Source organism: Exophiala bonariae (assembly GCF_035927105.1).
Source record: "Exophiala bonariae strain CCFEE 5792 chromosome Unknown scaffold_19, whole genome shotgun sequence".
In the NCBI taxonomy this organism is placed as follows: domain Eukaryota; kingdom Fungi; phylum Ascomycota; class Eurotiomycetes; order Chaetothyriales; family Herpotrichiellaceae; genus Exophiala; species Exophiala bonariae.
In genome coordinates, this window is record NW_027042494.1 from 39132 (window position 1) to 66500 (window position 27369).

The 27369-nt window shown below is 47.5% G+C and overlaps 11 protein-coding genes across 11 annotated transcripts; 6 read left to right on the forward strand and 5 right to left on the reverse strand.

The window, feature by feature from the left end:
• Positions 1-649: 649 nt before the first annotated feature.
• On the reverse strand, positions 650-2351 carry LTR84_004241 (uncharacterized protein; the record flags this gene model as incomplete). The annotated part of the gene is made up of 2 exons (XM_064847818.1): positions 650-1801; positions 1881-2351. 2 exons carry the CDS (start codon positions 2349-2351, stop codon positions 650-652), a joined length of 1623 nt encoding a protein of 540 aa, XP_064704357.1.
• Positions 2352-2915: 564 nt separating this feature from the next.
• On the forward strand, positions 2916-4689 carry LTR84_004242 (uncharacterized protein; the record flags this gene model as incomplete). Its single annotated transcript, XM_064847819.1, has 2 exons — positions 2916-3234; positions 3287-4689. 2 exons carry the CDS (start codon positions 2916-2918, stop codon positions 4687-4689), a joined length of 1722 nt encoding a protein of 573 aa, XP_064704358.1.
• Positions 4690-5376: 687 nt separating this feature from the next.
• Positions 5377-6508, forward strand: LTR84_004243 (uncharacterized protein; the record flags this gene model as incomplete). Its single annotated transcript, XM_064847820.1, has 2 exons — positions 5377-5703; positions 5786-6508. The coding sequence occupies 2 exons, from the start codon at positions 5377-5379 to the stop codon at positions 6506-6508; spliced, it is 1050 nt and encodes a 349-aa protein (XP_064704359.1).
• A 362-nt stretch (positions 6509-6870) lies between these two features.
• On the reverse strand, positions 6871-8582 carry LTR84_004244 (uncharacterized protein; the record flags this gene model as incomplete). The annotated part of the gene is made up of 4 exons (XM_064847821.1): positions 6871-7456; positions 7511-8114; positions 8443-8485; positions 8538-8582. 4 exons carry the CDS (start codon positions 8580-8582, stop codon positions 6871-6873), a joined length of 1278 nt encoding a protein of 425 aa, XP_064704360.1.
• A 1313-nt stretch (positions 8583-9895) lies between these two features.
• Positions 9896-12220, forward strand: LTR84_004245 (uncharacterized protein; the record flags this gene model as incomplete). The annotated part of the gene is made up of 6 exons (XM_064847822.1): positions 9896-10728; positions 10779-10987; positions 11043-11175; positions 11220-11456; positions 11507-11653; positions 11719-12220. The coding sequence occupies 6 exons, from the start codon at positions 9896-9898 to the stop codon at positions 12218-12220; spliced, it is 2061 nt and encodes a 686-aa protein (XP_064704361.1).
• A 416-nt stretch (positions 12221-12636) lies between these two features.
• LTR84_004246 (uncharacterized protein) lies at positions 12637-13852 on the reverse strand (the record flags this gene model as incomplete). The annotated part of the gene is made up of 3 exons (XM_064847823.1): positions 12637-13422; positions 13484-13536; positions 13603-13852. The coding sequence occupies 3 exons, from the start codon at positions 13850-13852 to the stop codon at positions 12637-12639; spliced, it is 1089 nt and encodes a 362-aa protein (XP_064704362.1).
• A 422-nt stretch (positions 13853-14274) lies between these two features.
• Positions 14275-15325, forward strand: LTR84_004247 (uncharacterized protein; the record flags this gene model as incomplete). The annotated part of the gene is made up of 3 exons (XM_064847824.1): positions 14275-14595; positions 14627-15059; positions 15120-15325. 3 exons carry the CDS (start codon positions 14275-14277, stop codon positions 15323-15325), a joined length of 960 nt encoding a protein of 319 aa, XP_064704363.1.
• Positions 15326-15692: 367 nt separating this feature from the next.
• LTR84_004248 (uncharacterized protein) lies at positions 15693-16836 on the forward strand (the record flags this gene model as incomplete). Its single annotated transcript, XM_064847825.1, has 3 exons — positions 15693-15700; positions 15950-16602; positions 16670-16836. 3 exons carry the CDS (start codon positions 15693-15695, stop codon positions 16834-16836), a joined length of 828 nt encoding a protein of 275 aa, XP_064704364.1.
• Positions 16837-17185: 349 nt separating this feature from the next.
• Positions 17186-18690, reverse strand: LTR84_004249 (uncharacterized protein; the record flags this gene model as incomplete). Its single annotated transcript, XM_064847826.1, has 2 exons — positions 17186-18595; positions 18667-18690. 2 exons carry the CDS (start codon positions 18688-18690, stop codon positions 17186-17188), a joined length of 1434 nt encoding a protein of 477 aa, XP_064704365.1.
• A 745-nt stretch (positions 18691-19435) lies between these two features.
• On the forward strand, positions 19436-23328 carry LTR84_004250 (uncharacterized protein; the record flags this gene model as incomplete). The annotated part of the gene is made up of 2 exons (XM_064847827.1): positions 19436-23034; positions 23106-23328. 2 exons carry the CDS (start codon positions 19436-19438, stop codon positions 23326-23328), a joined length of 3822 nt encoding a protein of 1273 aa, XP_064704366.1.
• Positions 23329-25235: 1907 nt separating this feature from the next.
• Positions 25236-26783, reverse strand: DHH1 (DExD/H-box ATP-dependent RNA helicase dhh1; the record flags this gene model as incomplete). Its single annotated transcript, XM_064847828.1, has 1 exon — positions 25236-26783. One exon carries the CDS (start codon positions 26781-26783, stop codon positions 25236-25238), a length of 1548 nt encoding a protein of 515 aa, XP_064704367.1.
• Between the last annotated feature and the right edge of the window lie 586 nt (positions 26784-27369).

Here is a 27369-nt window from a genome sequence, read left to right on the forward strand (position 1 = left end):
GAGGCTATGAATATGATGTCTGCTATCGCAAATGGGTCTTTCACTCCAGACATTCGGAAGTTGATCACTCAACGTTTTGATGGGTTGAACAGACTCTCAGAAGCTTTCCAAGCGGCGGGGAGACCACAGGACTCCGATGGCAATTTGACCATAAAAGTAGTTGTCAACAATTGAGTAACCTCTACCTACCATGAATTGTACTCTGTGATAGATGAACATTTTGCACGAGTGTCATACAAAACAAAACTTAGCTTAAGAATACTTCGTAGCCAAAATTGTGGCATCTGAATTGCATCCATCAGGACAGTTTAAGATATTGTCCTAATTTCCAAATTATATACTAGCAGGAAAGTACGAAACCATGGAGGCTTATCAGAACATATCATTGTAGAGCGAATGTTATAAGAAATATCAACTCGAACTATAGCATCATCATTGCCACCCCTTCCTTCACTCGTCATGCCAACTATTTGTAGGACAGAAACATTGGAGATGTCGAGTGGACCGTCCATCTCAGAGTACCTCCAAGTTCCTTAATGGATTCTCTCGGCTGAGAATATGCAACTTCATCCCATACCAACAGCCTCGTGTGATTTCATCTCGTCAACATGGAGCACAAACACTCTTAGTCGGTACAAACTTTCTTCGCTCATGCCACGGCAGCCCCGCCTTGAACCGAGCTTCTTCTTCTCGCGTACTCTACCGCATCCTCCAAAACATCTATATCCTCCGCTGAAGCGCGGTCGCCGAAAGCCTCGTCCATTTCTTCCAATGTTTTGCCCATTGTTTCTGGGACAAGGAAGTAGGCCCACACTCCAGCCAAAAAACAGAAAGAGCAGAAGAAAATGTAGGCCCCGTAGTGAATGGACTCGATCATTGGAGGTACAGCAATTCCAATGATGAAGTTTGACAGCCAATTCACTGCCACCGCCAATGCAACACCATGTGATCGACAGGATGTTGGAAAGACCTCAGGAGGTAATGCCCAGCCCAGAGGTGAGTATGAGACTCCATAGACCATGATGAATGCGAAAGCCATTGCGACGCAAGCCCAACCCGCAGCTTTGTGAGAAGCCCAGTCTTTTTCATAAATGCCTGACAAGATAGCGATAACAAGGTAGCATGCAGCACTGCCGAAGCCGCCAAATATGGCAAGCGGACGTCGTCCAACTTTGTCGATGATGCAGAAGCAGATGACGACTGCAACGATCTGAAGAACATTGAAAATCCCCGAGAGAATTAGTGCCATTTCACTAGATTGTCCAATTGACTCGAAGAGGGTTGGCGCATAATAGATGAAGGCGTTTATACCGCTGAACTGCTGAAAGAAGCAGACGCCAACACCGACAGCGACTCGGCGCCAAAGCTTTCGAGAGAATAGATCGACCCATTGCAGCATTTCGAGCTTTACGCCATGGACACCAGGGTGTTTCCGTTCCTGGAGAGAACGCTGAAATTTGACCTCGGCCAGGATACCACGGTATTCAGTTTGGACACGGGAATCAGTCGGTGGAAGGCGACGGAGTTTACAGAGGGATTGGAGGCATTCTTCATCTCGATCGACTAGGGCCAGCCAACGAGGTGAGTATGGGAAGAATTGAAGACCTACACCCGTGATTATGGCCGATACCATCTGAAGACCGAGGGGAAGACGAAAAGAAATCTCGCCAGCCATATGTCGGGTGGCAAAGGTGATCCAGAAAGCAATGACGACTCCAGTTACAATGGAAATCGACTCGAGGACTAGAAGAGTGCCGCGGAGGTTTGGGGGAGAAATCTCAGAAATATAAAGTGGGGCACCCTGCCACGCCATCAGCATTGTCTCGAGGTATCGAACATAGAAACGTTCGAATTAACCGGTTCATAGAGAGTTGACTTACCATGGCCAGTGTACCGACACCAATTCCACCAATCGCACGACCAACGACTAAAGTAACATAGTTTTCGCATGCGGTCTGTAAGATTGCTCCAATAGTGAAGATAACAACAACTAACAAAATTGCGCGCTTCCGGGAAATCTTATCCGCAATCCAGGGGAACACAAGGACGCCGAAAAAGGATCCAAGTTGCAACATTGCGGTCATAAAGCTTTTGCCGAAAGCGGATTCTGTTTGGGGAATCTTTTGGTGGAACTGAGGCATGACGTTGATGATCGACATTACACCTTGGTCGTAGCCAAAAGAGAAGCCGCCGAGGGAGGCCAGAAATGCAGCCCAGCAGACATACTTGGAACCAATGAGCCCCCGAAGGCCATCTGGCCCATATGAAACATGCTCTGCTATGTGCATAAGACTTGAGTCGATGGGAGTTGGTGCATATTCGTCATGCTCCTTTTCGGTTGATTTTGCCATGTCGATGGTGGCGAAGGATATATAATGAATAAGATAACCAAGATTGATGTTTGAGGTTATTCTCAAATTCGCAGTGGAGATGGAATCGATCGGAAGTCTACCCACGTAGGCATCATCCAATATATAGTTTGTGGAATGGGCTGATCAGTTCTACTTGGTCACAGCCAACGAGTTGTTGGAGTCGGGATGGAGCTCCGCACCCCGCCACAAGGATATCCGGGGAAGGACTCTCGAACGGCCCTTGGACACTCAAACGACAGGGTGCGCATCTCGGAATCCTTAACCCAAGTCAAACGAGACGTCGGCCTTCCACCGATGATCCCGGTACGGAAATCATTTCGCGATTCGCCCATCCCATTCTGGTCGGATTCCTGATTCCGCATTGCTTCACCAGCATCCGAGATCTGCAATGCCTACGTGTTCGCGACATAGCAGACGGTGATGGAGTATTTCAGTGACCTTACCAGGACATAGCCAAATAGTTTTCCCTCCTGGTGTTTTACATAAATTTCTTTCACAAGTCTCTCACCCACATTATCCTGCTCAGTAGCAATTTTCCCTACAATGTCACCCTACGATCGAAGCCTCAATGTTGTCATTATTGGCGCCGGTCCAGCTGGTATCGCCATGGCCTATCGGTTGAAACATGATCTGGGATTTGTAGATTTCACGATTTATGAGAAGTTAGATGGAGTTGGTGGAACTTGGAGGACCAACACGTACCCCGGATGGTATGCTCAACTGGCTGGCTCGTATGCGCAAAAGAATAGAGCTGACTTCTTCCAAAGTGGCTGTGATCTACCTTCGCATCTTTACTCTTTCAGTTTTAATCTGAATCCGAACTGGTCAAAACAACTCTGTGAGCAACCAGAGATACTACAGTGTGCGTACCGAAGGCCGATCTCTACATCGACTTCCTTGCTGACGATAGCTAGATATGGAAGATACCGTTGACAAGTTTGATTTACGGCAGCATATTCATTCGGAAGTAGAGTGCATTGGAGCCAAATGGAACGCAGTGAAGGAGAAATGGGACGTGCAGTTAAAGGACCTCAGGACAGGGATTCAATTCGCCAGGGCCGCCTCAGTCTTTATCTCGGCAGTTGGTGCCATCTCCTTCCCAAGAGATGTCAAATTCCCAGCGATGGAGAAGTTTCGCGGTGCAATGTTCCATACAGCTCGATGGGATCATTCCGTTGATTATACTAATAAAAGGGTGGCCGTGATTGGAAATGGATGCAGTGCCGCTCAAGTTGTTCCATCTGTTGCCAAGAAAGCAAGCCTTGTCAAGCAGTACGCGAGAAGTGGACAATGGTATCATGCACGACCGAATCATCAATTCACAAGCTTGGAGAAGTTTATGTTCAAGTGGCTTCCACTTTGGCAGAGACTCTTGCGTCTATATATCTTTCTTGACGCCGACGAGCAAACCACAACCTACTTTCCCACACCCAAAGGTGTTAAAGCAAGATTTGCAGCTGAAGAGGAGTCAAGAAAATACATTCAATCCTTGACACCGAAAAGATATTGGGACTTGATTGTACCAAAGTTCCCGCTGGGCTGCAAGCGACGCATCTTTGATCCCGACTATCTCGTCTCGCTTAACCGACCGAACGTCGAACTCTTGAATCATGGAATTCGGGAAATGACAGAGTCCGGCATCATCAGCTCTGGCGGTGTCCAGGACGATTTTGATATCATTGTGCTTGCAACCGGCTTTGAGGTGGCAAAATTCCTGACTCCAATGGAAATTATTGGAGCCCATGGATCCTCATTATCTGAACAATGGAACGAATCTCGGGGCGCTCAGGCATATCTTGGAACTTATGTGCATAATTTCCCAAATCTCGCGATTTTGTTTGGACCAAACACCTTTCCAGCAAATAATTCGGCTCTATTTGCTTGCGAAACCCAGGTCAACTATACTGTACAGACGTTGATAAAACCTCTTCTCTCCCGGCGGGCGACAATTATTGAAGTGAAGCAAGCCGCTGAAGATCGTGAGACACAAGCTATTCATCAAGGCTTACAAAAAACTGTCTTCTCAGGGGATTGCTCGAATTGGTATATTGGAGCCCACGGAAGGAATGCAGCATCATGGCCTGGACGAGCAATATCTTTCTGGTGGAGAACCTATTTTCCTGACTGGGAAGCATTCAATATGGAGGGAGGATCCAAGTTCTGGTGGTTCAGGTCACTGAGAAGAGGCGTGCAAGACAAATGGATATTACTGTTGTTTGCAGTCATCCTCTTCACCAACAGCAGCTTGCTGTCAAGAATTTTGTTGAGAGGGCTCCCCGATATTGCGGGTGCTACATCCACGAAGTTTCAAGATTGAGAGAACACTCGATCACGATGGTTGTTCACACAATTGCTTCCTGGCGAGTGTAGATAGAAAGGTGTCAATTACTGTGTATACTGGAACCAAGAATGAGATGTATTTGCGATAGACTTCCTTATTCTGCTAGGGACGATTCAATAGATAACTACGCCAGAAGCTTTTCGCTTTCTCTTCTGCCCTACATGGCTGTCTGCGTACAGATAGCTGATACTTACCTAGTTAACAACAGTTCGATAGAGACCCCTTGATTCTAGGGTTACTACACAGCTCTTTTGGCAACGCACTATCTGTGGCTGAGGTGCATTTCAGCCAACCCGTTCACCTGTAGTGTAGAATCACGGAGAAGGACACTTAGCACGATTGTAGTTAGTGATCAAGGTAGAACCACAAGAACCGAACTCACTGTTCATAGCCCAAGATATCATAATCAGTATGCATGCTCGCCACCAGCAAAGCTTGCGGGTGAAATGGCATGACAGCTTTCAATGTATCATATGTAGGAATGCCGCGCGGAATCTGAGTTCCGCAAATATGACAGTGAGAGTTCCAGCTCCCGGGTCCCGGCCTTTGTCTCATCGGGTAGAGGTACAGCTTTGATCACATAAGACGGAGTTTCCAGTATTTGTTTCAAATCCCTAACTCCTTGAATATCTGGATATATTCATAAAGATTTGACACTCTGCAATGAAATCCCCGAAATTGAGCCTCGCCCTTGCGGGACTGGGGATAGTCGGCAAGAAACATGCCACAAATATTCTCAAACAAAGTAGAGTCATCGACTTTGTTGCTTGCTTTGCTCCAACCCCGGCTGAATTTCAATGGGCTGTTGCAAATTTGACATCTCATGGTGTTTTCATCTACTCTCAATACGAAGAAATGGTGGCTCACCCCGGCCTAGACGCTGTTCTAATATCGACTGCAGCCGTGGTGCATGAGGTTGAGGTGGTACAAGCACTTGATCAGAATCTCCACGTCTTGTGCGAGAAACCACTGTCAACTAATCTCGAAGCAGTAAGTCACTTGATGGAAGTGGCAGCTTGTCAGCATGGCGTCGCTAACTACAGCTTGGTGATAGTGTTATAGGTTATTACAGGCAGCTCGAGAAAAGCCCAACCTCAAAGTGATGTGTGGCTTTTCGCGCAGGTTTGATGAAAGCTATCGCCATGCGAAACAAATAACCACCACCGGTCTAATCGGGGATCCGTCCTTCATTCGATGCCAATCGTGCGATAGATACGATGCAGGAGGTTTTTTGGTGCAATATTCTGAGCTTTCTGGAGGGATATTCATAGACTTGGGCATCCATGACATCGACCTAACACTGTGGTTTCTGGGCGAGGATCTAGTCCTGAAATCAGTGACCGCAACAGGAGCCGCCACTCTACATCCACAATTACTGTCCACTAATGATCGTGACAATGCAATGGGCTTAGTCGAGTTTCACGGAGGAAAGGTTGCTCAATATTATGTCTCACGAATAATGGCTCATGGACAGGAGGATTCTGCAGATATCATCGGTACAGAAGGCAAAGTCACGGTTAATTCTCAACCTGCCAGAAACCTTGTCAACTTGTATCATGCAGGTGGAGTTACCCGCGAGGTACCGCAAGACTTCTGGGCCAGATATGAGCATTCTTTCTCTGAGGAGCTTCGAGAGTTCGCGGACTGCTGCTTGCTTGACACTACTTTACCGATGAATCTGGCAGTTGCAGTGAAATCTGTTGAGATCGCTGCTGCCCTTCAAGAAAGTCTGATTACAGGAAGGCAGATTCGTTTCAATGAGCAAGGGCAACGGCTCCTGATGGCTACTCTTTGAGTATATCCGCTCATGCAGCGCAATTTGTTGGCTATCAGGTTGTAGTGTCAAACCCTCGGTATTACCATTGATCCTTTTCAATCAGAATCAAAGAATATCAAGTTGTCCTTGTTTAAGCATTTCGTTATCATATCCTTTCAACAGCCTCGGTATATCTTTGAGAAGACTAGCTCTATTGGTTGCCAAAGCAACATCATCTCTTCCATCTGTTGATACGACAGTTGAAGTAGCGCTCGAAGTCCGAGCGACAATGCGATGATGTTTGAGTGACTAGCTGGAAATAAGAATGTAGGATCTGGAATCAAAGGATCCACGATAACACGAATACACGTATTGAAGGGCTCTATACATCCCATCTATCACTATTTATCCATATTCCCTATAGTCACGCTTTTGATGACTTGGTACTCTTCCATGCCATAGAGGCTGCCTTCACGACCATAGCCACTCTCCTTTATACCCCCGAAAGGAGCTTCTGCTGCTGATATTTTACCAGTGTTCACACCAACCATACCGACTTGAAGCTTTTGAGCTACTCTCAATGCCCTGCCAACATCTTTGGAGAAGAAATATCCTGCTAAGCCGAAGGGAGTTTGGTTAGCCATTTCAATAGCTTCTTGCTCGGTTTCAAAGCTGAATATTGGGGCAAGTGGTCCAAATGTTTCCTCTTGTGCTACCAACATGGAAGTAGTGACACCAGACAAAATTGTTGGCTCATAGAAAAAGCCTTCGCCCGCTCCAGAGCTACCTCCTATCTCAACTTTAGCGCCATTACTGACGGCGTTACCCACATGTTCGGCCACTTTTTCCACGGCGGCCTTGTTGACTAGTGGTCCTTGGGTAGTAGCATTTTCAAGCCCCGGACCAATCTTCAAATTCGAAACTTTCTTTACCAGTTTCTTGGTGAAGATGTCAGCGACTCTTTTGTGCACGAATAGGCGGTTTGCGCTATCTCTTGTCAATTACAGAAGCGTGTTTGTGTTTCAAGGGAACCATACTTACCAGACGCATGTTTGTCCAGAACATCGAAACTTGCAGAACATTGCGCTTTCCACGGCCAGATCTAGATCCGCGTCTTCGAATACAATGAAGGGTGCATTACCACCCAGTTCGAGGCTAACTCTTTTTAGAGTCCCTGCAGCCAGCTTGGCCAACATCTTTCCCACCCCAGTGGATCCAGTGAAGCTGATCTTTTGGATTTTGGCGCTAGTAGCTAGTTCAAGAGCTGCTTGTCGATCCTTTGTAGGACAAACTTGAATGACGCTTGCAGGAATCCCAGCCTCAACAGCAAGCTTGGTCAAAGCAAGGCACGTGAATGGCGTTTCACTAGGAGGCTTTATCACAACAGCACAGCCACTACCAAGAGCAGGCGCTACTTTCCTTGTAATCATAGCTGCAGGGAAATTCCATGGTGTTATGATCCCGCACACCCCAACCGGTTCTTTCACTGTGAACACAGTAGAGTTGGGAGTGGATGAAGGAATGGTAACGCCGTAACTTCTTGTAGATTCTTCTGCAAACCAGGAAACGAAACTGGCAGCATATACAACCTCTCCCTCTGCCTCTGTGTAGGTCTTACCATTCTCTAGAGACAAGATTGTCGCCACTGAATAGAAATTTGTTAGTTGAAAGTGGCTGAACAAATATCAGGAATCAGGGAAGTTTACAGTCTTGCTTGTTGGTTAGTATCAGGTCATTCCAACGACGAAGGAGTGATCCCCTCTGAGCTGCTGTTGTGGAAGCGTAGTATTTTGGCTGTGCTTGACAAGCGTCGTCAATCGACGTCTGGATGTCTTGAAGTGTGCAGTTTGCAACTCTTCCAAGTGAATTTCCCGTCGAAGGTTCTGGGGTTTTCGTTTTAGTACAAGGCAGATCAAATTTCATGCTGCTCTTACCAATCACTGCAAATGTGTCCGGTTTTTTTTGCCACACACCTCCAATAAAGGCATCACCGATGAACAAATCGGGGTTTAGTAGCTACCAAGCGGGAGTTAGTACGATTAGAACTGCTTAGGCCTGACATGATTACCTCGGAAAGAGCCTTTTCGTGGTAGTTTACCCCAAGGCTTCCCATCGTGTCCTATCAAGCGTCGGTAATGATTGTGTCCCTGAGAACAACGAGTGATCTGGGCTCGAGCGTTTTATGTTCCAAAAGTCATCAACTAAGCCATGGGGCAGTAACAAGGCATAGTTCACCGGGATCGACTCTAAGGTACACAGATGTTCACATGCTATGAGCATATCGGGAACCCATTCCCGGTACCTAGATAGGGCTTGAATATGAAGAACTGATGAAAGACCCGAAAATCGTTGAGTTTCGGAATCATGCTCTAGGACCAAGCGACCCCGAGTCGAAGACTAGTGCAGTTCTTTCCCGAGAGATCGATGCTGTTTGAGGACAAACGAGAATGTGAGATACGGAACTATCGTTGAAGTTAATCTCAGCCCTACCTCTCTCACCGTGTCAAAGCATTGAAAAGATTTATGATCGGACACAAGTACCTAATCATGTCAAGCTGATGGAATTGCGGGATAGGAGAACCAACTTGAAGGCGAGTTTCATGTTTGTCCAATGGATACGAACTGCAAACACACCGCGTCTGATTTTTCGAGTCAATTATCGTGACTCGATGATAGAGCTCGGGTTCTTGATTCCGAAAAGTCTGTGTCAGGGACGATCATTCGGCTAGAGCTGCCTACGGTGACATAATGAGAAGCAATATCAATGCGGGGTCGTAGCTCGGCATTGAGCGTCCATGTCTTCACATGTTGCACTGCGGGCGATTCATCTTTCATACCTAGTTGATCACAAGAGAGATTTCATTTATCGCTCTGTCGTTGAACTATTGCAGTCTCCATGCGGACCCTCTTGCCGAAGAGCCATTTCGACATAGATGTCCAGATCTGAAGATAAATCTTTGCCTGGATTGTGTTTCTTTTCGACCACTTGATGCGTAGTTGGAGATCGGATACTCATGCAGGAAGTGCTAAGCTTTGTTGCTGTGCGGGTATTTTTGATTGAAAAACTTCATTTGTTTCGATACATGTCATAGTAGCAATGCTACGAAAACACACGACCACCGCTTGCCAGGTGTGTCGAGAGAGCAAGACCAAAGTACGAGAAAGACCTTCTACGCGGTGACCCAAATCCGCGATTGACGTACACAGTGCGATGGGGTTCGGCCAGCGTGTGGAAGCTGCTTAAAAAGAGGAAGGATTTGCGAGTACTCGGCAAAAGATGATAAAAGAAAGTATGCACAGACCAAATAGTCCGATTCTGGTACACTTTTCAGTCCATTTAAAATATTGACTTAATCAATTCCTAGGGTTTCTTTGCGGACGGCGCTTGACATTGTCTTCAATCGTGTTGAGGTATTGACACAACACATGCTCAAAAATGGTCTAGTGGTGCCACCATGGCAAACATCAGAACAGAGGATAATTGAGCAAGCATGTGCAAGTTTGGAAATACCCTTGGAAAGCATCATTCCAATTCCTCACAATCAGGAAATTGGTATTCCATCTTCAACTCCGGATTTCGCTTCCCAAATCGACCTTTCCGCGGCAATCGTATCAAATGGTGATATGTCAACTTTGAATCAGATCCGGCAAGATAGCCAGGCCAGCCAAACCACACCATTTGATTTGGTTGACTGGACCGAGTTCCCATCATCAGAACCATGGGAGCTCAGCCCTTCTGACTGGCCGTGGCAGATATTGAGTGGTTTCTCGAGCGACCCAGCCGACGGTCTAGTCATACCAAAAGAGCCCTTGATACTGGAAGATTTTCCAGCAGACCAACGCCGGGATGACCTTCCGAGCGGCCTACCTGAATCAAACGAAACATCAGATGACGATGGAGACACTGACATCGCTCCTGGTCTAGCGGCTCGACTTGGCTCCCTACACATTGCCGCAGATGGTAGACTGCGGTTCTACGGCACTGCATCAAACTATCATTTTCTGCTCGGAAACCAAGATTTGTTACCTGTGAACGATCACACCTTCCTGGATATCAGGCGCGAGGCTGTGTTGGCCCTCGAACACGCTAAACTAGATCGTGAAGTCCCCTTGCGCTTAGAGGATGAATTGATTGATCTCTTCTTCAAATGGCACAATCCTTGTCATGCCACCATCGATCAAGTTACTTTTGACCTGGCTCGAGTCCAAGATCGCAGCGGTCAATCAACATTCTGCTCACAATCTCTCATTGCTGCTATGTGAGAACCTTTACTTTTCAAAGCCTTACTTAATGCTAACACTATGGAAGATGCGCAATAGGAGCAGCGTTCAAAGGACGTTATCATCAATCTTTCATCACATATCCTCAGTCCTTGGCTGATTTCTTCGCGGCTAAGAGTAAGGTTCTTCTGGAGATTGAGCTTGATAGCCCATGCGTATCGACAGTACAGACTCTTCTTTTACTAAGCAGCCATGAAGCAGGGGGAGCTCGAGATGCTCGTATGTGGTTATATAGCGGTAAGCAAACCTGATACCATTGTTCGAGTGAAGGTTGTTGATTCATCATCCGTAGGAATGGCAATGCGACTCGCTTTCGACCTTGGATTGCACGTCGATGTGGACCCATACGTAGAACAGGGAACGTTTACCGCTCAGGAAGGAGAAGCACGCAGGACCACGTTCTGGAGTTGTGTGGTAGTCAATCAGTACGTTTTCTGACACCTTGCTATGCCCTTAGCTAACCTCTCAGTCTCTGGAGTTTCAGTTTAGGACGCCCATTCAGAGTTGACAGTGAAGAAGTGACGGTCAAAAGACTACCACGAGCTCGATCCTCCACAAACTCAGAGCGTTGCATCGACTCTTTAATTAGTTCCGCAATGATCTCACCGCCTATCGAGGTCTCTCAAAATGGCAATGAAACTTTATATCTTGTTGTAGAGCAATGGGTGTCATTTTGCGAGCAGCTAGCTCCACTTGTTCGGATCCTGTCGGTCTTTCCACGTCCGGTGAATTTCTGTTTGATGCTGACATTAACAGGTATGGCTGTGCCAAAATCTCACAGACCACATTACAAGAGCTTTCTATGCAAACTACGAACCGTCTATCGAAGTGGCAAGAGGCAATTCCCGATGCCATCAAAATCTCTCCAGACAAGACGGCTCTTCCTCATGTTCTTCTCCTTCAGTGAGTATCACTGTTATCCGGGGAAAATGCACTTCAGCGAACCAAGCTAACCCGTTAACGAGTAGTATGGGCTATCATAACTTTTGTATTCTTATTCATCGACCCTGGACATCCAAGGCCTCGCTACCGAGGGGCAGACTCGGCCCAGGCTACCAACACGCACGAACCATTTGTCGACAATCGGCTTCTGAGATAGCATCTCTTTTACGAAAATACGAGGCCAGCTATACTTTACGCACTATGAATGTTTATATTGTTACTATTATCTTCTCTGCGTCGGTCATCCTAATCTTTGGCCTGATCGCGGAAGACATGCCACAAGGGTCACAAAGTGAGAATGAAAAGCTCAAGATTGCTGGGGATCTCAGCACTTGTTTTAGGACACTAGATGAGCTTTGCCAGTCCATCGAGTGCGCAAAACGAACTCGTGATTTCCTGCTTGCAATTCAGAAACGTTGGACCCAGTCAAAACGTGACCCTCAGCTAGGCTTGAAGCGGAGAAACCAACCACAAGATCACGGGAAAGATGTTTCACAGAAAAAGACCAAGCACCAACAGAAAGTATGACCACCTGAACATCGCCTGATTGCTGAGGGGTGGATTGATACAACGAAAATTCTGTTAGCAGTGTGTAGAGGTAGCAACTGGCGCGTATCAGGATCCCTGGATCACCTAACAGCGCCCTTTTGGTCAATACACTCTACACTTCACCGGATCGATTTTATTGACAGCGTTGCACCTCTCTCAGCAGGATTCATCTCTGAATTATCGTGATTGATTTAATTGTATATAACAGCTACACATCTCTCTAAATCTCAGTGCATACTAGCTAATCTATTCATCGTCGAGCAGTTTGTCTTGCGTAATGTTGGTTACCTGGGGCGACAGGTCAAAAGCTAGAGTTATTGATCCCCAAATTCTGTCAGAAATCTGGCTCGGTGAGCACTTGCTTGTTCTAATCTAAATGTTTCTCTACTCCAGTATCAAGATTGCTCCGAATAGACTAGAGAGCGTATTATGGCTTCTGTGACCTCTTTCGTGGTTGCCGTACCACCCAAGTCTCGAGTTAGGATCTGACTCACAGTTACCAGGTTGATTGCTGTGAGAATCTTATCCGATGCCTCCTTTTCACCGAGCCACTTCAACATCTCAATTGCGCTTATGATCATCCCCAAAGGGTTTGCCAGCCCTTTGCCTGCAATATCAGGGGCACTTCCATGGATTGGCTCGAACATGCTGGGATGTTGTCTCGTTGGATCCAAGTTGCTCGAAGGGGCAATTCCGATACTTCCAGCCAGGGCAGCGGCGAGATCTGATATGATATCCCCATGAAGATTGGTCGCTACAATAGTGTCCAGGGAGCGCGGATTCTGAACCATTCTCACCGTCATTGCGTCCACTAGCATCTTATCGCATGAGATTTCAGGGTATTCAGATTGCAAACTCTCGAATACCCGATCCCATAAGACCATTCCATAGCGTTGTGCGTTACTCTTGGTCACTAAGGTCAGTTTCTTGCGATCGCGGGATCGTGCAGTCTCGAATGCAAATCGCATTGTCCGCTCGATACCAATTCGAGTAAAGATTGCAACTTCAGTTGCAGTGGCATTTGATGAATCAGGGTGTGAGATTCCACCTTGTCCAGCATACTCGCCCTCGCTATTTTCTCGCACAATAACCCAGTCGATGTCGCCATCTTTGCATCTGCGCAAGGGAGATGATACTCCGGGCAGCATGCGGACTGGGCGTACATTGACGAACTGGTTAAGCTGAACGGGTATCAGTACTACGAAACCCTCAACGACAAACATTTCATGGCTCTGTTCTTACCGATTTTCTAATAGGAAGCAGAAGGCCCCAAAGAGAGATGTGATCGGAAACAGCTTGACATGATAGAGTTTGTTAGTTGAGTGCTCCCTTTGACTGGCGCTACCGATGGGGGAACTCACTGGGAGACCCTACTGCTCCCATAAGAATAGCATCGTGTGTGGCAAGGGAGGTTAGTCCATTTTCAGGAATATAAAACCCCTTTCCAAGATACTTCTCTGAACTCCAATCGAACTCAGTCAATTGCAACTGAAATGAACCAACACATCTCTCTACTGTGTGCAAGACTTCAAGGGTCGCAGCTGTCACCTCAGTACCAATACCATCACCAGGGATAACTGCAATCTTGTGGACTCGTTGTTCAGACACCATCCTCGCTTCGCTCCTATAATTCTAGTTTGTGCACCAAAGAGATATACTACCTAAAAAGTGTTCCTAGTCTTCATCCCGCGTTTATGAAAGTCGCCTTGTGAATTTCTGAGGCGGCTTTATGCCGATAACGTTGCGGAATCCGAATTCCGGGTGCGTGGAAGTCCCTAGTCCACCAGCACAAGATACTTCGCACTAGGCATATGACAATTGTTTATGCACGAGCTTACTGGATTATTCTGTGAATGAACTTCCGCCCCTTGCCAAGGGCCAATTCAATCTCCGAAGACTCTCGGACGGAAACGGGGTCCCGGCGGCTTTTCAGATCCTTTATCATTGAACCCGTAACCTGGCCACAGACTCCAATATCTTCATCAAAGTTGATCCGTAAGTGATGACAGGGTCACACCATAAGAGAGACAAGAATGTCAACAGAGTCGATCAAACTTAATACTGGTGCTAGAATCCCAATCCTCGGATTAGGGACATGGCAGTCTGCACCAGGTGAGGTGAAGAACGCTGTTGCATATGCACTTCAAACAGGCTACAAACATATCGACTGTGCATTCTGCTATGCGAATGAGGATGAGGTGGGTGAAGGGCTACAGGAAGCTTTTGAGAAAGGAATCAAACGAGAAGACGTCTTTGTGACTACCAAGTTGTGGAGCACGTTCTCCAGCAAAGTGGAAGAAGGCCTTGACCTTAGTTTGAAATCTTTAGGCTTGGAGTATGTGGACCTTTACCTTGTACATTGGCCGATCGCTATGAATCCAAAAGGCAAGTACTACGTCTGGAGTCAGTGGATTTGGACATCTAATGCAGTGGACAGGCAACGACATACGGTTTCCCAAGAAGCCCGACGGGTCGCGAGATCTTGATTTGTCCTGGTCACACACCCAGACATGGAAGCAAATGGAAGATTTATTGAAGATAGGCAAAGCTCGAGCCATTGGTGTGTGCAATTATAGTGTCAGATATCTCAATGAGCTTCTTCAGGAGTCCACAATAGTTCCTGCCGTCAATCAGATTGAGAATCACCCACACCTACCTCAAAACGACATCGTCCACTACTGTAAGGAGAAAGGTATTCATGTTACCGCATATTCTCCACTGGGTAGCACCGGATCACCTCTGGCCAGAGATCCATGCGTTCAAGCGTTGGCAGCCAAATACCAAGTATCTCCGTCAACGGTGTTGTTGAGCTATCACAGTAGGTCAACCATCCATTGGCTCCGCTCCTTTCATGGTCGCAAGTGCTAACATACGCAAGGCGCTCGTGGCATCTCTGTATTGGCCAAATCCGTCACTCCTGGTCGGATCGACCAGAACCAACTGCTTATTCCATTGGGCGAAGAAGATTTACAAATGCTTGAGGCTATCCACAAAACGTCAGGCGTAACTCGATACGTCTACCCTCCCTTCGGAGTTGACTTTGGGTTTCCCGATAAGGCACAGGATCTTAAAAACAGTAGATAGGGTGTCTAGGGGGGTTTGGTCTGTTATTTGTGTACATCCTTGGGGGTGAAAAGGAACTTTGTTGATGTTGTCCTAGATAAGCTGAACTGAACGATAGGCAAGGCTGGTCTTTGTTTAGTTACAAGGACTCCATCTTTGCCAAGGCCAGGTGGCGGATCTTAGATATCCCATATCTCATGTTGAGAGCCAGGAGAATCGGCTTAGTATGTACGCAATTTTGCTCAAATACGATGCCGTATACCTTATTCAAAATTGAAGACTGCGGAACTACAATGGCTTACGGGACTAAGTTGTATTTCTAGCTGGCCACTCTATGAACGAATTTCCTTCAAAAGGGCTCACAGTATTATGTTCCAGATTCGACGCTATGCCATTGTGAGTATATCATTAAGTCCTGTCTAAATTGGAGTCATTCCGCGGAAAGGGGCTTAGAAATCAGTAAATATTAACAAGAGTACAATTCCCAGAGGCATATAAGGGAAAGTTCCCCAGCTAGAGGTCTTAGTTGGCCATTCCATCCAGCACGAACATTCTCACCGATATCTCGCGACTTATTCCAATACTCACCATGGCATCTCCTCCTCTAAAAAGTTTTGTGTCGTTCACCAAAACATGGCATAACAGGCCGTACGCCGCCATCTCACCCACGAGGCCAGAGTCTTCAGTAGCCGAGAAGAACGTCGTCATCACAGGCGGAGGGACAGGTATCGGAAAAGCCGCCGCCATTGCCTTTGCTCAAGCCGGCGCCAGATCGGTTTCCATCATTGGACGTAGAATTGACCGTCTCCAGACTGCTGGTGCCGCAATCTCTGATGCCAATCCTTCGACTCAAGTAGTCTTAGAAAGTGGCGATGTCACCATACGCACGTCCATTGAAGCTGCTCTCCATTCCATTGCGGCAAAAATCCAGGGCAGGATCGACATATTTATCAACAATGCGGGTATACTTGCAAACGAGGGTGCAGTGATAGACTATCCCGAGTCAGAAGTGCGTCGGTCTTTCGACACCAATCTTATGGGGTCTTTCAATGCTCTACAGGCGTTCACATCACTAGCTGCGCCTGGTGCGAAGCTCCTTAACATTGGAAGTGCCATCAGTCATTGGTCCCCCCTTCCAGAAGTACCAGGAGTGTGGAGCTATGCAGCCACGAAACTCGCGGCACTGAAGATGGTCGATTATTATGCTTCTGAGAACCCCTATATCCATGTTGTGAGCATTCAACCAGGTATCATTGGCACAGAAATAAATCCCAAAATTCCTGTGGGACCAGATACAGGTATGCTGTCTCCAGTTCGCACGCCATTAGGTAGATGAAGCTGCGTTCAACGCTGACATTTTAACAGTGGAGTTGCCTGCCCACTTCCTCGTATGGATCGCTTCGGATGAAGCGACGTTCCTGAGGAACAAGTTTGTGTGGGCAAATTGGGATGTGGAAGAACTCAAAGCTAGAAGGGAGGAGATTCGGTCATCATCTTTACTGAGAGTAATTTTGAATGGTGTCGACATGTAGTAGGCACCACGTAAGTGGGATTAGAGGACTAAAGGGCTTGGTGCGCTGAAGGTGGTTGGAGTAAATTCAGACATCAGCTCGAGGTGTTAATGCACAAGCGTAACACAAGAGCTCCTCGCATGCGTTACGTAGGTCCTTCAGAGACCCCTGTCCTGTTTGTTGGATCAAATCATCCAGAAGAACAATGGCAAGGTTAACTATTGACAGGTCCCGTTCCACACTCGAGTGACGTGGATCAAACATCATATTAGCCGTTAGGCAAATCGATCCGGAGATATAGGTGCAGACCGTCATCCTAAATGATTTATAGTCAGCTGTTAGTCTAACATCAATGTTATAACGATTTGGGTTACCCTATAAATGCCTGATCTCTTGGATTCACTTGTCGAAAGAGCTGCATAAAACCACGAATCTCAGCAACGAGCTTCTCCCAGTCCCGAAATGATGGGGTAGGCAGGGGTATTGGGAGAGCCTGCCCTTGTTGCGTAAGTGTTCTGCCAAAGCCCCGGAGGTTCTGTATCCAGGGCAACGCCATGGCATGAGCCTGACAAACCTGAGTCCGACAGGCAATGTGGGTGGAGTAAAGGATTGCAAAGCTTCGGCAAAGGTTTGGCTGGCCAAATTTAATGACAGAGCTGGGTCGAAACGGTAGCGGTATGGTAGAGATCCAGTCGTCGAGCATACGGTTCAGACGAATTATATTATCGTCTCGCTGGTAGTTATCCGTCTTCCCGGCGCGAGTTGTGACTATGAAGTCATAGACTTCACCTTGGATCCGCGCAAGACGAACCCGACAACGCAGAAAGTTGAACGGAAAGGTACCATCAGAGGTGGTGACATTTCCAGCTCCATCTTCAGGGTCGGACGATGGCCATTCAAGATCGATGTCAGCCTCACGTTGTACAGGTGGTCGACTGGAGCGCAAGCCGATATCTCTGTCAAGGAGGTATGCTATCCAAAAAACCCGATCCTGTTCTAGTGCTTTTGATTTGTTGAGAGACTCAGGTTTCCGACGATGAAGTCCTAATTCGTGTGCCAGGCGTAAGGCGATGGCAATTAGCATTATCGCAGGCTTGAGGTCTTGCATTCCTTGGAGGATTAAGACCATTCCGACGAGAATCTGGACATTAAGAAGGTCACCCTCACCCATGATTACCTCGGAAAGTACAGACTGTGCATTGTTGAGGTAGAATGTCGCGTTTTCGTTGGACGGTCCGTCGTTCGGCGAAATTCGACTGTGAGCCAAGGCGAGCATCACATTGATTGCGGCCCATGCTGTACGTTCTCTTCGACCCGGGTGTGTGTACCAGCTGTTAATTAATTGTAGCAACCTACCTGGATGGAACAGAGGAAGAATGGTATTTAGTGTGGTAAGGTAAACCTCCGCGGCAGACAAGACTTCATTCAGTGGTGGCAACGCCAAGGCGATCTTAGGATGCTCCTTGACGCCCAGATGGACCTGGTCTTCGTGGAAATCCATAGGGGAAGCTATGATTGACAGAGCCTCTGGAGGCTCATCCAAGGTTGTTGCATGCCCTCGAAGCTCCTCGATCTTTTCTAATGCCTGGCTAAGGCTCGATTCGAGGCGCTCCACTTGTGATCGCAGAATGTCGATGACTTGGCCTGACTCTCGGTGCTTCGCCTTTGCCTTACGGCTTACAGCTTCAAAGGCACAGGTTGAGTCATGCAATATACAATTTGAGCATCGAGGCTTTTGTGCATCGCACTTGATCCGTCTGCGGTAACAAAAGTCACAAGCCTGATGAGAAGAAGGTCAGTCTCCGAATACATCAAATGATGGTGAGTAGTAGAAGAATGCGGAGCACGAACCTTTCTACGCTTTAATTGCAGCATCTGGACACCGCAAGTGACTGTCTAATGTCATCATTCTACGTTGGGGACGATGGAACAGAGTACCTAAGTATTTAGCGTGCCTACCTTCCGCGGAAGCAAAGCTGACAAATGTCCACAAGAAAGGTCCGTGTGTTTTAGAACTGCTCCCCATCAGCCCGCAACCTTAGAGGTTCCATCGCCAGATCCTGGGCAAGACTGCCATGGTGATCTCTCTTCAGGTCTGTGGTTGTAAGCTCGAGTCATAGGTGCTGTTGATGGTAAAGATAGCAAGCTATCTAGCTACCTCGGTAGGTTACGAACCGCCCGGGCCAGCGACCGCTGATCCTACGTGAGACATGTTGGGTCACGTGTCGTAAATTGGGAGGCTGCGCTTGACTTGATAAAGAAGGATCACGACGTCATTTATGCCAAGATATTTTCTCGATGACCGTGACCGTGGCAGCCTCGTCCTGAGACGCGTGCCTGCTAAATTTTGGCTAGGTTGACATTGAACATTTATCGACCCAGCCCAACACTGAATTGGTCCAGATACTCGTCCACGGCGATACAAGACCCCCAAAACCTTGACCAGACCTCAGGAGCCCTCCTCTTCCTGGTACAACTCCCTCTCAACAATACGTCTATCTCCTCGTCCAACCATTTGTGCTCCAGGCCACGAGTAAACAGTCCCATCAGTCTCACAGACTTTCAGACTTTCGATCTTAGCGAAGACACAGCGCAAAGTAACACTTTCCCGCATGGTACAATGAGCGAGACCCCTCGACTTCGGTCGGCCTTTCCCACCACTCCAAGAACCGAGTCTTCACAGCTGCGAACTTTCAATAGCAATGCGCAACCAGTGTTTGCCTCTTCCCAGTCGCGGCAGTCCTACAGATCTTCACCCATAACCAAACCCATACAAACAACCAATAAAGCAAGAGACGATTCACCCCTCATATCCGAAGATGTCATCGATGCGCCCACGCAGCGAATGTACGTCTTTGCTTTCTGGGCTTCGTTATGGGGGTGGAGGATCTACAATGCATGCAGTATTGAGGACGGTACAGATGCCACTTGGCAGTTCCTCAAATGGAGTGGCTTGGACGTATGCTGGTTGATCTCTTTGCCCTCCTTAAGGATACCAAAGCTGCAGTTCTCTATCTGGGTCTTGCTGGCCATCTTGATCGTCCATTTCTTCGCCAATGCGTTCATGATGTTCAGGATAACGCCTCCATTGATGTTCTGGGTTGGACCTCTTTGGAAATTTTTCGATCCAAGCGAGCAATCATTGTCAGGAGCCAAAGTCAAAGTGGACACGATTCTTCACAATTCCTCCATCATTCTCGGCCAGCAAACAATTCACATTTTGCCAGACGGATTGGCCATATTTAACCCCGAGAAAACTTCATTCTGCCTAGACCCCGCAAATACAGCGATCGAGCTTCCGATACGCATCAATCAGACCGACCCTATACTTATCGAATTGAGCAGATATGATCTTGACACCGACGAGGTTGAGCTTATTACTATCCACAGCAAAAATCTAAAGCAAATGATTAAGAAAGCCGAATCCGCAGCACAAGGTTTGGGGAAAGGTACCCCGCTCACGCTATATTACTCCGTTAAGAAGACTGGTCTTTATCAATTAAGCCGCGTGATGGACAAATCCGAACTACAAGTACGAAGCCGTAGTTTTGATGCGGCAGTCGTCACATGTCCCAACGCTTCAATATCCTCGAAATCCGTGGACAGATGTACTGGAGATTTGAGCAGTGTGTCATTAAGAGTCGAAGGGGTTCCTCCATTCATGGTGAGGTACAGCAAGACAGTAAATGGAAAACAATTCAGCTCCAATGTGCAAAATGTTCAGCCTTTGCTAGATGACTATCTCAAGCCTGATGATCCATCTAGCGTGGTGCTTGACCCTCGGAAGCCGCATGTTGGTTGGACAAAATCCGTGGGCGAATCATTTGAGATCAATGAATCCCTTCATCAAAATGGAACCCATTCCTACGTTATCGAATCAGTTGAAGATGGATTGGGCAACAAAATCCTATATGGTTCTCCCAGTCCAAAGGACCTCCATGCACCACGGGTACAAAGTTTGGTAGTGCACAATCGACCTCAAGTGAGACTTCATGACTGCAGCCCCGATCTGTTGATTCCAATACCATCTGGAAAGACCACGCGACTTCCCATACGGATCCAAGATCCCGCTAAGCTTCATGCGTCCGACTGGCCCTTGACATTGAAGTATCGCTTTGTGGCAGAGACAAACGAAGAAGTTCCTCAAATTGAAGTATTTGCTCATGAAATGACAGACGACCGGTCTGGGCCCACAATTGGGAAAGCTGGTCGCTACAGCATCGATTCCATTGCTGGGCGGTTTTGTCCTGGAGAAGTACTTGAGCCCTCTTCATGCAGTTTGTTCAATCCACCAGAACCAGATATTTCAGTGGCAAGAGAAGATATCTTTGACAAATGTGCTGGAAATTCAATTGGGATGACTCTGAACCTCGATTTCACCGGAACACCACCATTCAAAGTCATGTACAATGTTGCACGCGAAGGCAAAGCTCGACCTCAGGTAAAATCGTTCTCAACGATGCGTGGTCAAATTGAATTACTCGAACAGTCTGCCGGAACTTACACCTATACTTTGAACCAGATCTCGGACTCTGTTTACGAACCTAATTCTCTGAAAGATCGCGGCCTCGTGTTTCAACAGACTATCAGACCACCAGCTTCTGCGGTGTTCCAAAATTCTCAAACCATCATCAAGGCATGCCTGGGTCAACCCGTGCCTGAGACGGTCAAATTGCTTGGTGAAGGACCATGGGAACTCGAATATGAAGTCATCCATGGTGGGAAGAGAAAGAAGCATACTATTCATTCAGACACAGACCTTGTGACCATCGATTTCCCTGGCCAGACAGATGGAGGTCGATATACTTTGATGTTGGCCAGTGTCCAAGACAAGTCTCGATGCAAGACCATACTCAAGGAAGAACGACACCTTGAAATACGGCCTGACCAGCCCACCGCTGCTTTCGGTGACATTCAAGGTAAAAGATCCATTCTTGCCCTGGATGGAAAAGAGGCCAAAATTCCTCTACGTCTGAAAGGAAATGCACCATGGGCGGTGAGGTTTCAAATGTTGAACGATCCATCTAGCTCCGTTGAGCAACATTTCCGTCAACCAAATGCATTTTTCACTGTCAACAAACCGGGCAATTATGAGATTGTGTCTGTCCATGATCAGTGCTCTGGCCTTGTTGATCCCACAGCCAGTCAATTTCAGGTCAATTGGATCCCCCGACCTTCGCTAGAAGTCAAAGACCCATCATTGGCAGAGGATAGTGTCAGTGGCCTTCGCAAGGCGCCTGTCTGTCAGTACGATGAATCAGCACTGGCGCTTGCCATGAGAGGCACTCCGCCCTTTAGTGTGAAATATCAGCAAAAGTATGAACCCACCAAAGGTGGGGCTTCAATAAGCAACAAAGAAAGCAACTTTGTTGGCATGAGCGCACTCATCAACCTAGACACATCCAAAGCCGGCGAATATACGTACGTATTCTCTGAATTGGGTGATGAACGCTATGCTCCTGACAAGAAGCGATTTTCACCCATCGTTGTGAAACAGCAAGTCTTCGCGCCACCCTCGGCAAGATTCAATCAACCAGGGAAAACATACAGTTATTGTCAAGATGATCCCAGCTTCACGAGTCATGGCGTAGAGACCGAAAACATACCAATTGCCCTTACCGGAGTGCCTCCTTTCAATCTTGAGATCGCAATCACGCATCATGGGCAGGCCCCTCGACCTGAAATCATCCGGCAGAAAGATATTCAAACAAACATTTACTCCTGGCCACTGTCTCGAACCACCCTGGATCTAGGGATTCACAGCATTGCCATCCGCTCGGTCAAGGACAGCCGAGGCTGTGAGAGTAATCTTGAGTCTGACCCATCTTCTGTTCGAGTACAAGTATCCTCGCCACCAAGCATCAGCCCACTTCAATCACAAGAGAACTTCTGTGTTGGCGAGCACGTGTCGTTCTCACTAAGCGGCCAATCGCCGTTCGAGGTGTTCTACAATTTCGGCGGTCAGGAGAGAAAGGCCAAGGAGAATAGTCATGAGTTCAAGCGCCTGACTGACCGCCCTGGTGAGTTTGTTGTGACCGGCATCAGCGACAGTGCAATGGGCAGCGGTAAATGCCGCGCAAGGAAAGAGATCAAGAAAACGATCCGTCCCTACCCGACAGTCAAACTAGCTCAAGGCAAATCACTAACGAGCGACATCCACGAAGGTGGTGAAGTTGAAATCCACTTCAGCTTCAGCGGTACTCCGCCCTTCGAATTCACGTAAGAATTTCTCTTTCCACTCACTCCGACTTTCTCTTTGAAACTTGCCAACTGACTGCGATATGATTCAGGTACACACGGTCCGAAGACGTCAAGGGCCACGCAGGGAAAATCCTCGAGACGCGACACGACACGTCCTATGAGTACAGCAAAGTGATTCGCGCGAGCGACGAGGGTATCTACCAGGTCGTGTCTATCAAAGACAGCTACTGCTCGTACACGAAACCCACGCACAAGAAGCATCGTGATTCCAGTGGCAAGGGAGGGAGTTTTCAGAAGCTCTTGAATTTTTGAATGACACAACAACCAAGAGGCAATTGCCGAACGACTTAAGCTTTTTTGTATTGCCTGTTTATGTCCGCAAAGAGCAAAAGATACTGGGGGTGGAGTGTGGAGTTCTGGTGTCGGGCGCAGTGCTAGGCACTGCAGGCCTGCGCTGCCGCGTTGTTTTGTGAATGTACTGTAGTGTCATGGATAGCCGCAGCAATCGATCGGTAATTAGCCCGAGATTCTTTGGATGGGATTGAAGACTGGAGGACTTTGGAAGACATGGAAGACTTCGCTCTAATTATTGAGAGCTAGATTTGTCGGGCAAGACTTACCTGGACAGCAGTATAATTAGTCTTCTGGCATCCATCAACCCGTTTCATTCGTGCAGCACTCCAGTTTCATAGTCTGGGTTTGGTATGATAAGCACATGGGTTATCTTGATGCTGTTCCTCTCGACGGGTGGTACAATCTGTATACACTCACAACTGGGCATTAAAATGCCTGAACACTCACTGCTTGGCGTTGATGGGCACAATTCGCCATTGAGAATACGAATCCAGATGCAGTCAGTAGATTTTACCACCCAGTACGAGGTGAGGGTGAGGAAAGCACGAAGATCGAGGAAGATGGATGGGAGAGTGAAGAGCAGGGAGAAGTAGAGGTACTCTAGAATTGGGATCTTTTTTATCAGAGGAGGAAAATAGTATTCTTGATTGTGGTACGACTCTCAGTCTTGTCTTGAGTACAAATGGTGACATCGAGATGGGTGGATACTTCAGACAAGCAGTCTGCTCATCTTCCATCCTCCTTTCCTCAGGTCTGTGAATACAGTTTTTGTTTGTCTAGCCAAATACACCATCAAGAGAGGTTCTTGCATTGCCTTGCTGCAAGTCCCTTTACTCTGCATCATTCCGAGTTCGAGACTTGAGGTACAAGCTACATCGATCAGACACATACGATGGCACTGATGGTAAGTTGGATGAGCTGTGCTGTTTGGTTTAGTGAGTTTTGACTATCGGCCTTCCTCCTATTCTTTTTTTGTGGATTTTTGTTGTTTTGTTGTGGTGTTCGAGGTATGATGCTGTGGCGTTGAAAACTGCTCTGTCTTGAGTTGGGGTCGACAAGACCAAGCTCAGTGTCGGGTGTCATCCATGAAGAAGATGTATTAGGTGTTAGAGGGCGTTTTGAGCGACGGTGTTGGGTTCGAAGGGTATCTTGATTATGAAGACTGTTCTGAGTCCGTCTGCAGGAACTAGAAAGGTATGTGACAGGTTGCTCTACTGCCTGATGGAGAATATTCGTCGGCAGTCGAACGACGGTGGAAAAAGGAGGTAATTATCATTGACGAGCCTTGATGACGACTGGGAGGAGGCAATCGCATTGATAAAAAGAAATCGTTTGACAGAGGTGTATGTTGGTTATATAAGTCCGGTGGTCGTGCGTTCTGTGTTGAATGTTGAGAGATGGTACGGACCCAGAATGAGTCAAGTCATGATCCAGGTAAACTGGAATAAACCAAAGTAACGCCATGCAGATCTACAAAACCCATTGTAGATGATGCCCCGAACTCTTCAGGCTTTTGACACAAATCCACCGGCCTGCTGGTCTACCCGTACCAGATAGAAGAAGGGTAGTCCTTGGAGAATTCCCAACGCCAGTGAACCCTAGAATGCAAGCAATGAAGAATGAAAGAAACCTGCTCGACGAAGTCCGTCCCATTCTGTTGTCGATCCAGAAAGTCCTCAACAAGAAGAAAGCAAGAAATTGAAGCTGTACGACACTGTTGTACAGACCTAACAACGAGCCATAATTTCAACTCCGAGCTGTCGCATGTCGCATATCATTGGTCTTCGTGAGCATGGAATGTTGAAACGCCATAAGGAAAAGAAGAGATCTTTAGATCGATCCCCCGGCCCAGTAAAGACTGGAACCTACTGGGCGTTTTGAATAGGTGTTGTTGCCTGTTGAGCATGACCTCCACGACCGCGTTGGCCTTGACCACGGCCGCGTCCTCTGAATCCACCTCTGCCTTGATTGTTGTATTGTTGTCCATATCCATTTGAATAGTTTTGGGGTCTGCGATTTTGGCCTTGAGCCTGACCATTTTGACCTGCTGACGAAGGAACGGCAGCCGGGCCACTTGAGGCGTTGGGTAGGACTGATTTGGACGGCTGCGCTGGAGGAGGCATTGATCGAGGGATGTTCTCGGGGTTGTCATAAACATAAAGACTCTTGTCGATGGAAGGGGGAATGGGCTGGATTTCCGTACCCAACTCCTGCTCAATCTTGTAGAGATTGAAGCGATCATCCCAGTTGATCAAGTTGATGGCCAACCCGAGATGGCCAAACCGACCTGAACGGCCGATACGATGGAGATAGGTCTCGGCATTCTTGGGGAAATCAAAGTTGATGACCACATTGACGGCTTGAATGTCAATACCACGAGTGAGAAGATCGGAGCAGACGAGATTTCGAGAGACACCAGCTCTAAAATCGTGGAAGACCTTGTTTCGATTTTGTTGCAACATTTTGGCATGGGAGTAGAAGCAGGAATAGCCAAGCTCGGTGATTTTCTTGGCCAAAAGCTCGACACGATTGGTCGAGTTGCAGAAGATGATGGATTGATTAATTTGTAGCTTGGAGAACAGAGTGTTGAGACAGTGGACCTTTTGTTTTTCTTCAACAAAGGCATAATATTGGGTAATACCGCGCAGGGTCAACTCGTCCATCAAGTTGATCTCATATGGGTTGCGCATGTGCTTGTCCTTGAATGACTTGACAATCATGGGGAAGGTCGCACTAAACAGCATAACCTGTCGATCTTTGGGGTGGAAGGAAAGTAACTGCTCAACGACGACGGTGAATTCGGGGGAGAGGAGCTTGTCAGCTTCGTCCATGACAAATATGGGACATTCGGATAGATCAGCGACGCCCTTGCTAGCGAGGTCCAGAATTCTGCCGGGGGTACCGACAATGATGTGTACTGTCTCCCCCAGACGGATAATGTCGTCTTTCAAACCAGTACCACCAGTGGTGACCATGACATTGATACCCAGATGTTTTCCGAGCAATTTGCAGACTTGTGATGTCTGAAGAGCGAGTTCTCGAGTAGGGACAAGGATGAGTGCCTGAGTTTTGGGGTTTTTGGGGTTGATTCTTTCGAGAGTGGGAATGACAAAGGCGGCGGTTTTGCCGGTTCCGTTTTTTGCTCTTGCGAGTATGTCTCTGCCTGTGAGGGCTACAGGGATGGTCTCTTCTTGAATAGGGGAGGGCTTCTCAAAACCAGCTTCGAAAATGCCCATCATGAGCTCTCGCTTGATGTAGAAGTCCTCGAACTCGAGGCCTTTTGTCGCTAGGACATCTTCGGTTTGTTGTCTTTGGTCTTTGGCGGGGAGTTTGAGGGAGTTTTTCCAGTTGGCGTCATCTTGTGCGTCGTTGAGAGAAGTTTTGTTTAGCTGTGAAGCTAAGGCGTCCGTCATGTTTCTGGTGTTTACTATGTCGGTAGGCCAAGGGCACCGAGCAAGGCAAAGGGAGGGGTGGAAGGGGTCAATTTGCGAGTTATAAGTGTAAAAGCCGCGCCGATGGTGAGAGACCACGGAATCGAGTAGGCAACCGTTTGTGTGATGACCGAAGGCAGACACTAGGCAAGTCAGGAGATTGTGGTGAGTTGAGGCTGAAGGGGAGTGTGTTGTAAGGGTCTGGCCTTGGTGGTTGGAGTTAGAGTGGTGTATTGGTGTCGATAGACTTGACCGAGTCTCAATGAGGCTGTAGATGGCTGGGATGAGAGGGAGAAAAAGAGGGATCAATTAGATCGAGAGTAAGATTGGGAGTGAGGCTGTTGCTGAATCAAGTGTAATCAAGTCAAGTCAAGTCAAGTTGGTGGTTCAATAATTGGCATGAAGATGAAGAGAAGCGAGTTGCAGTGCGAGAGCGAGTGCGAGTGCGGCGAGAATGTTGGTAGTCGGTGCATTCAGCCAATGGGATACAAACTGCCGGAACAGGGAAGGAACAATGCCAAGAGGTTTAATCATGTGACCGGGATCCACGTGCAAGTTCAACTTGATG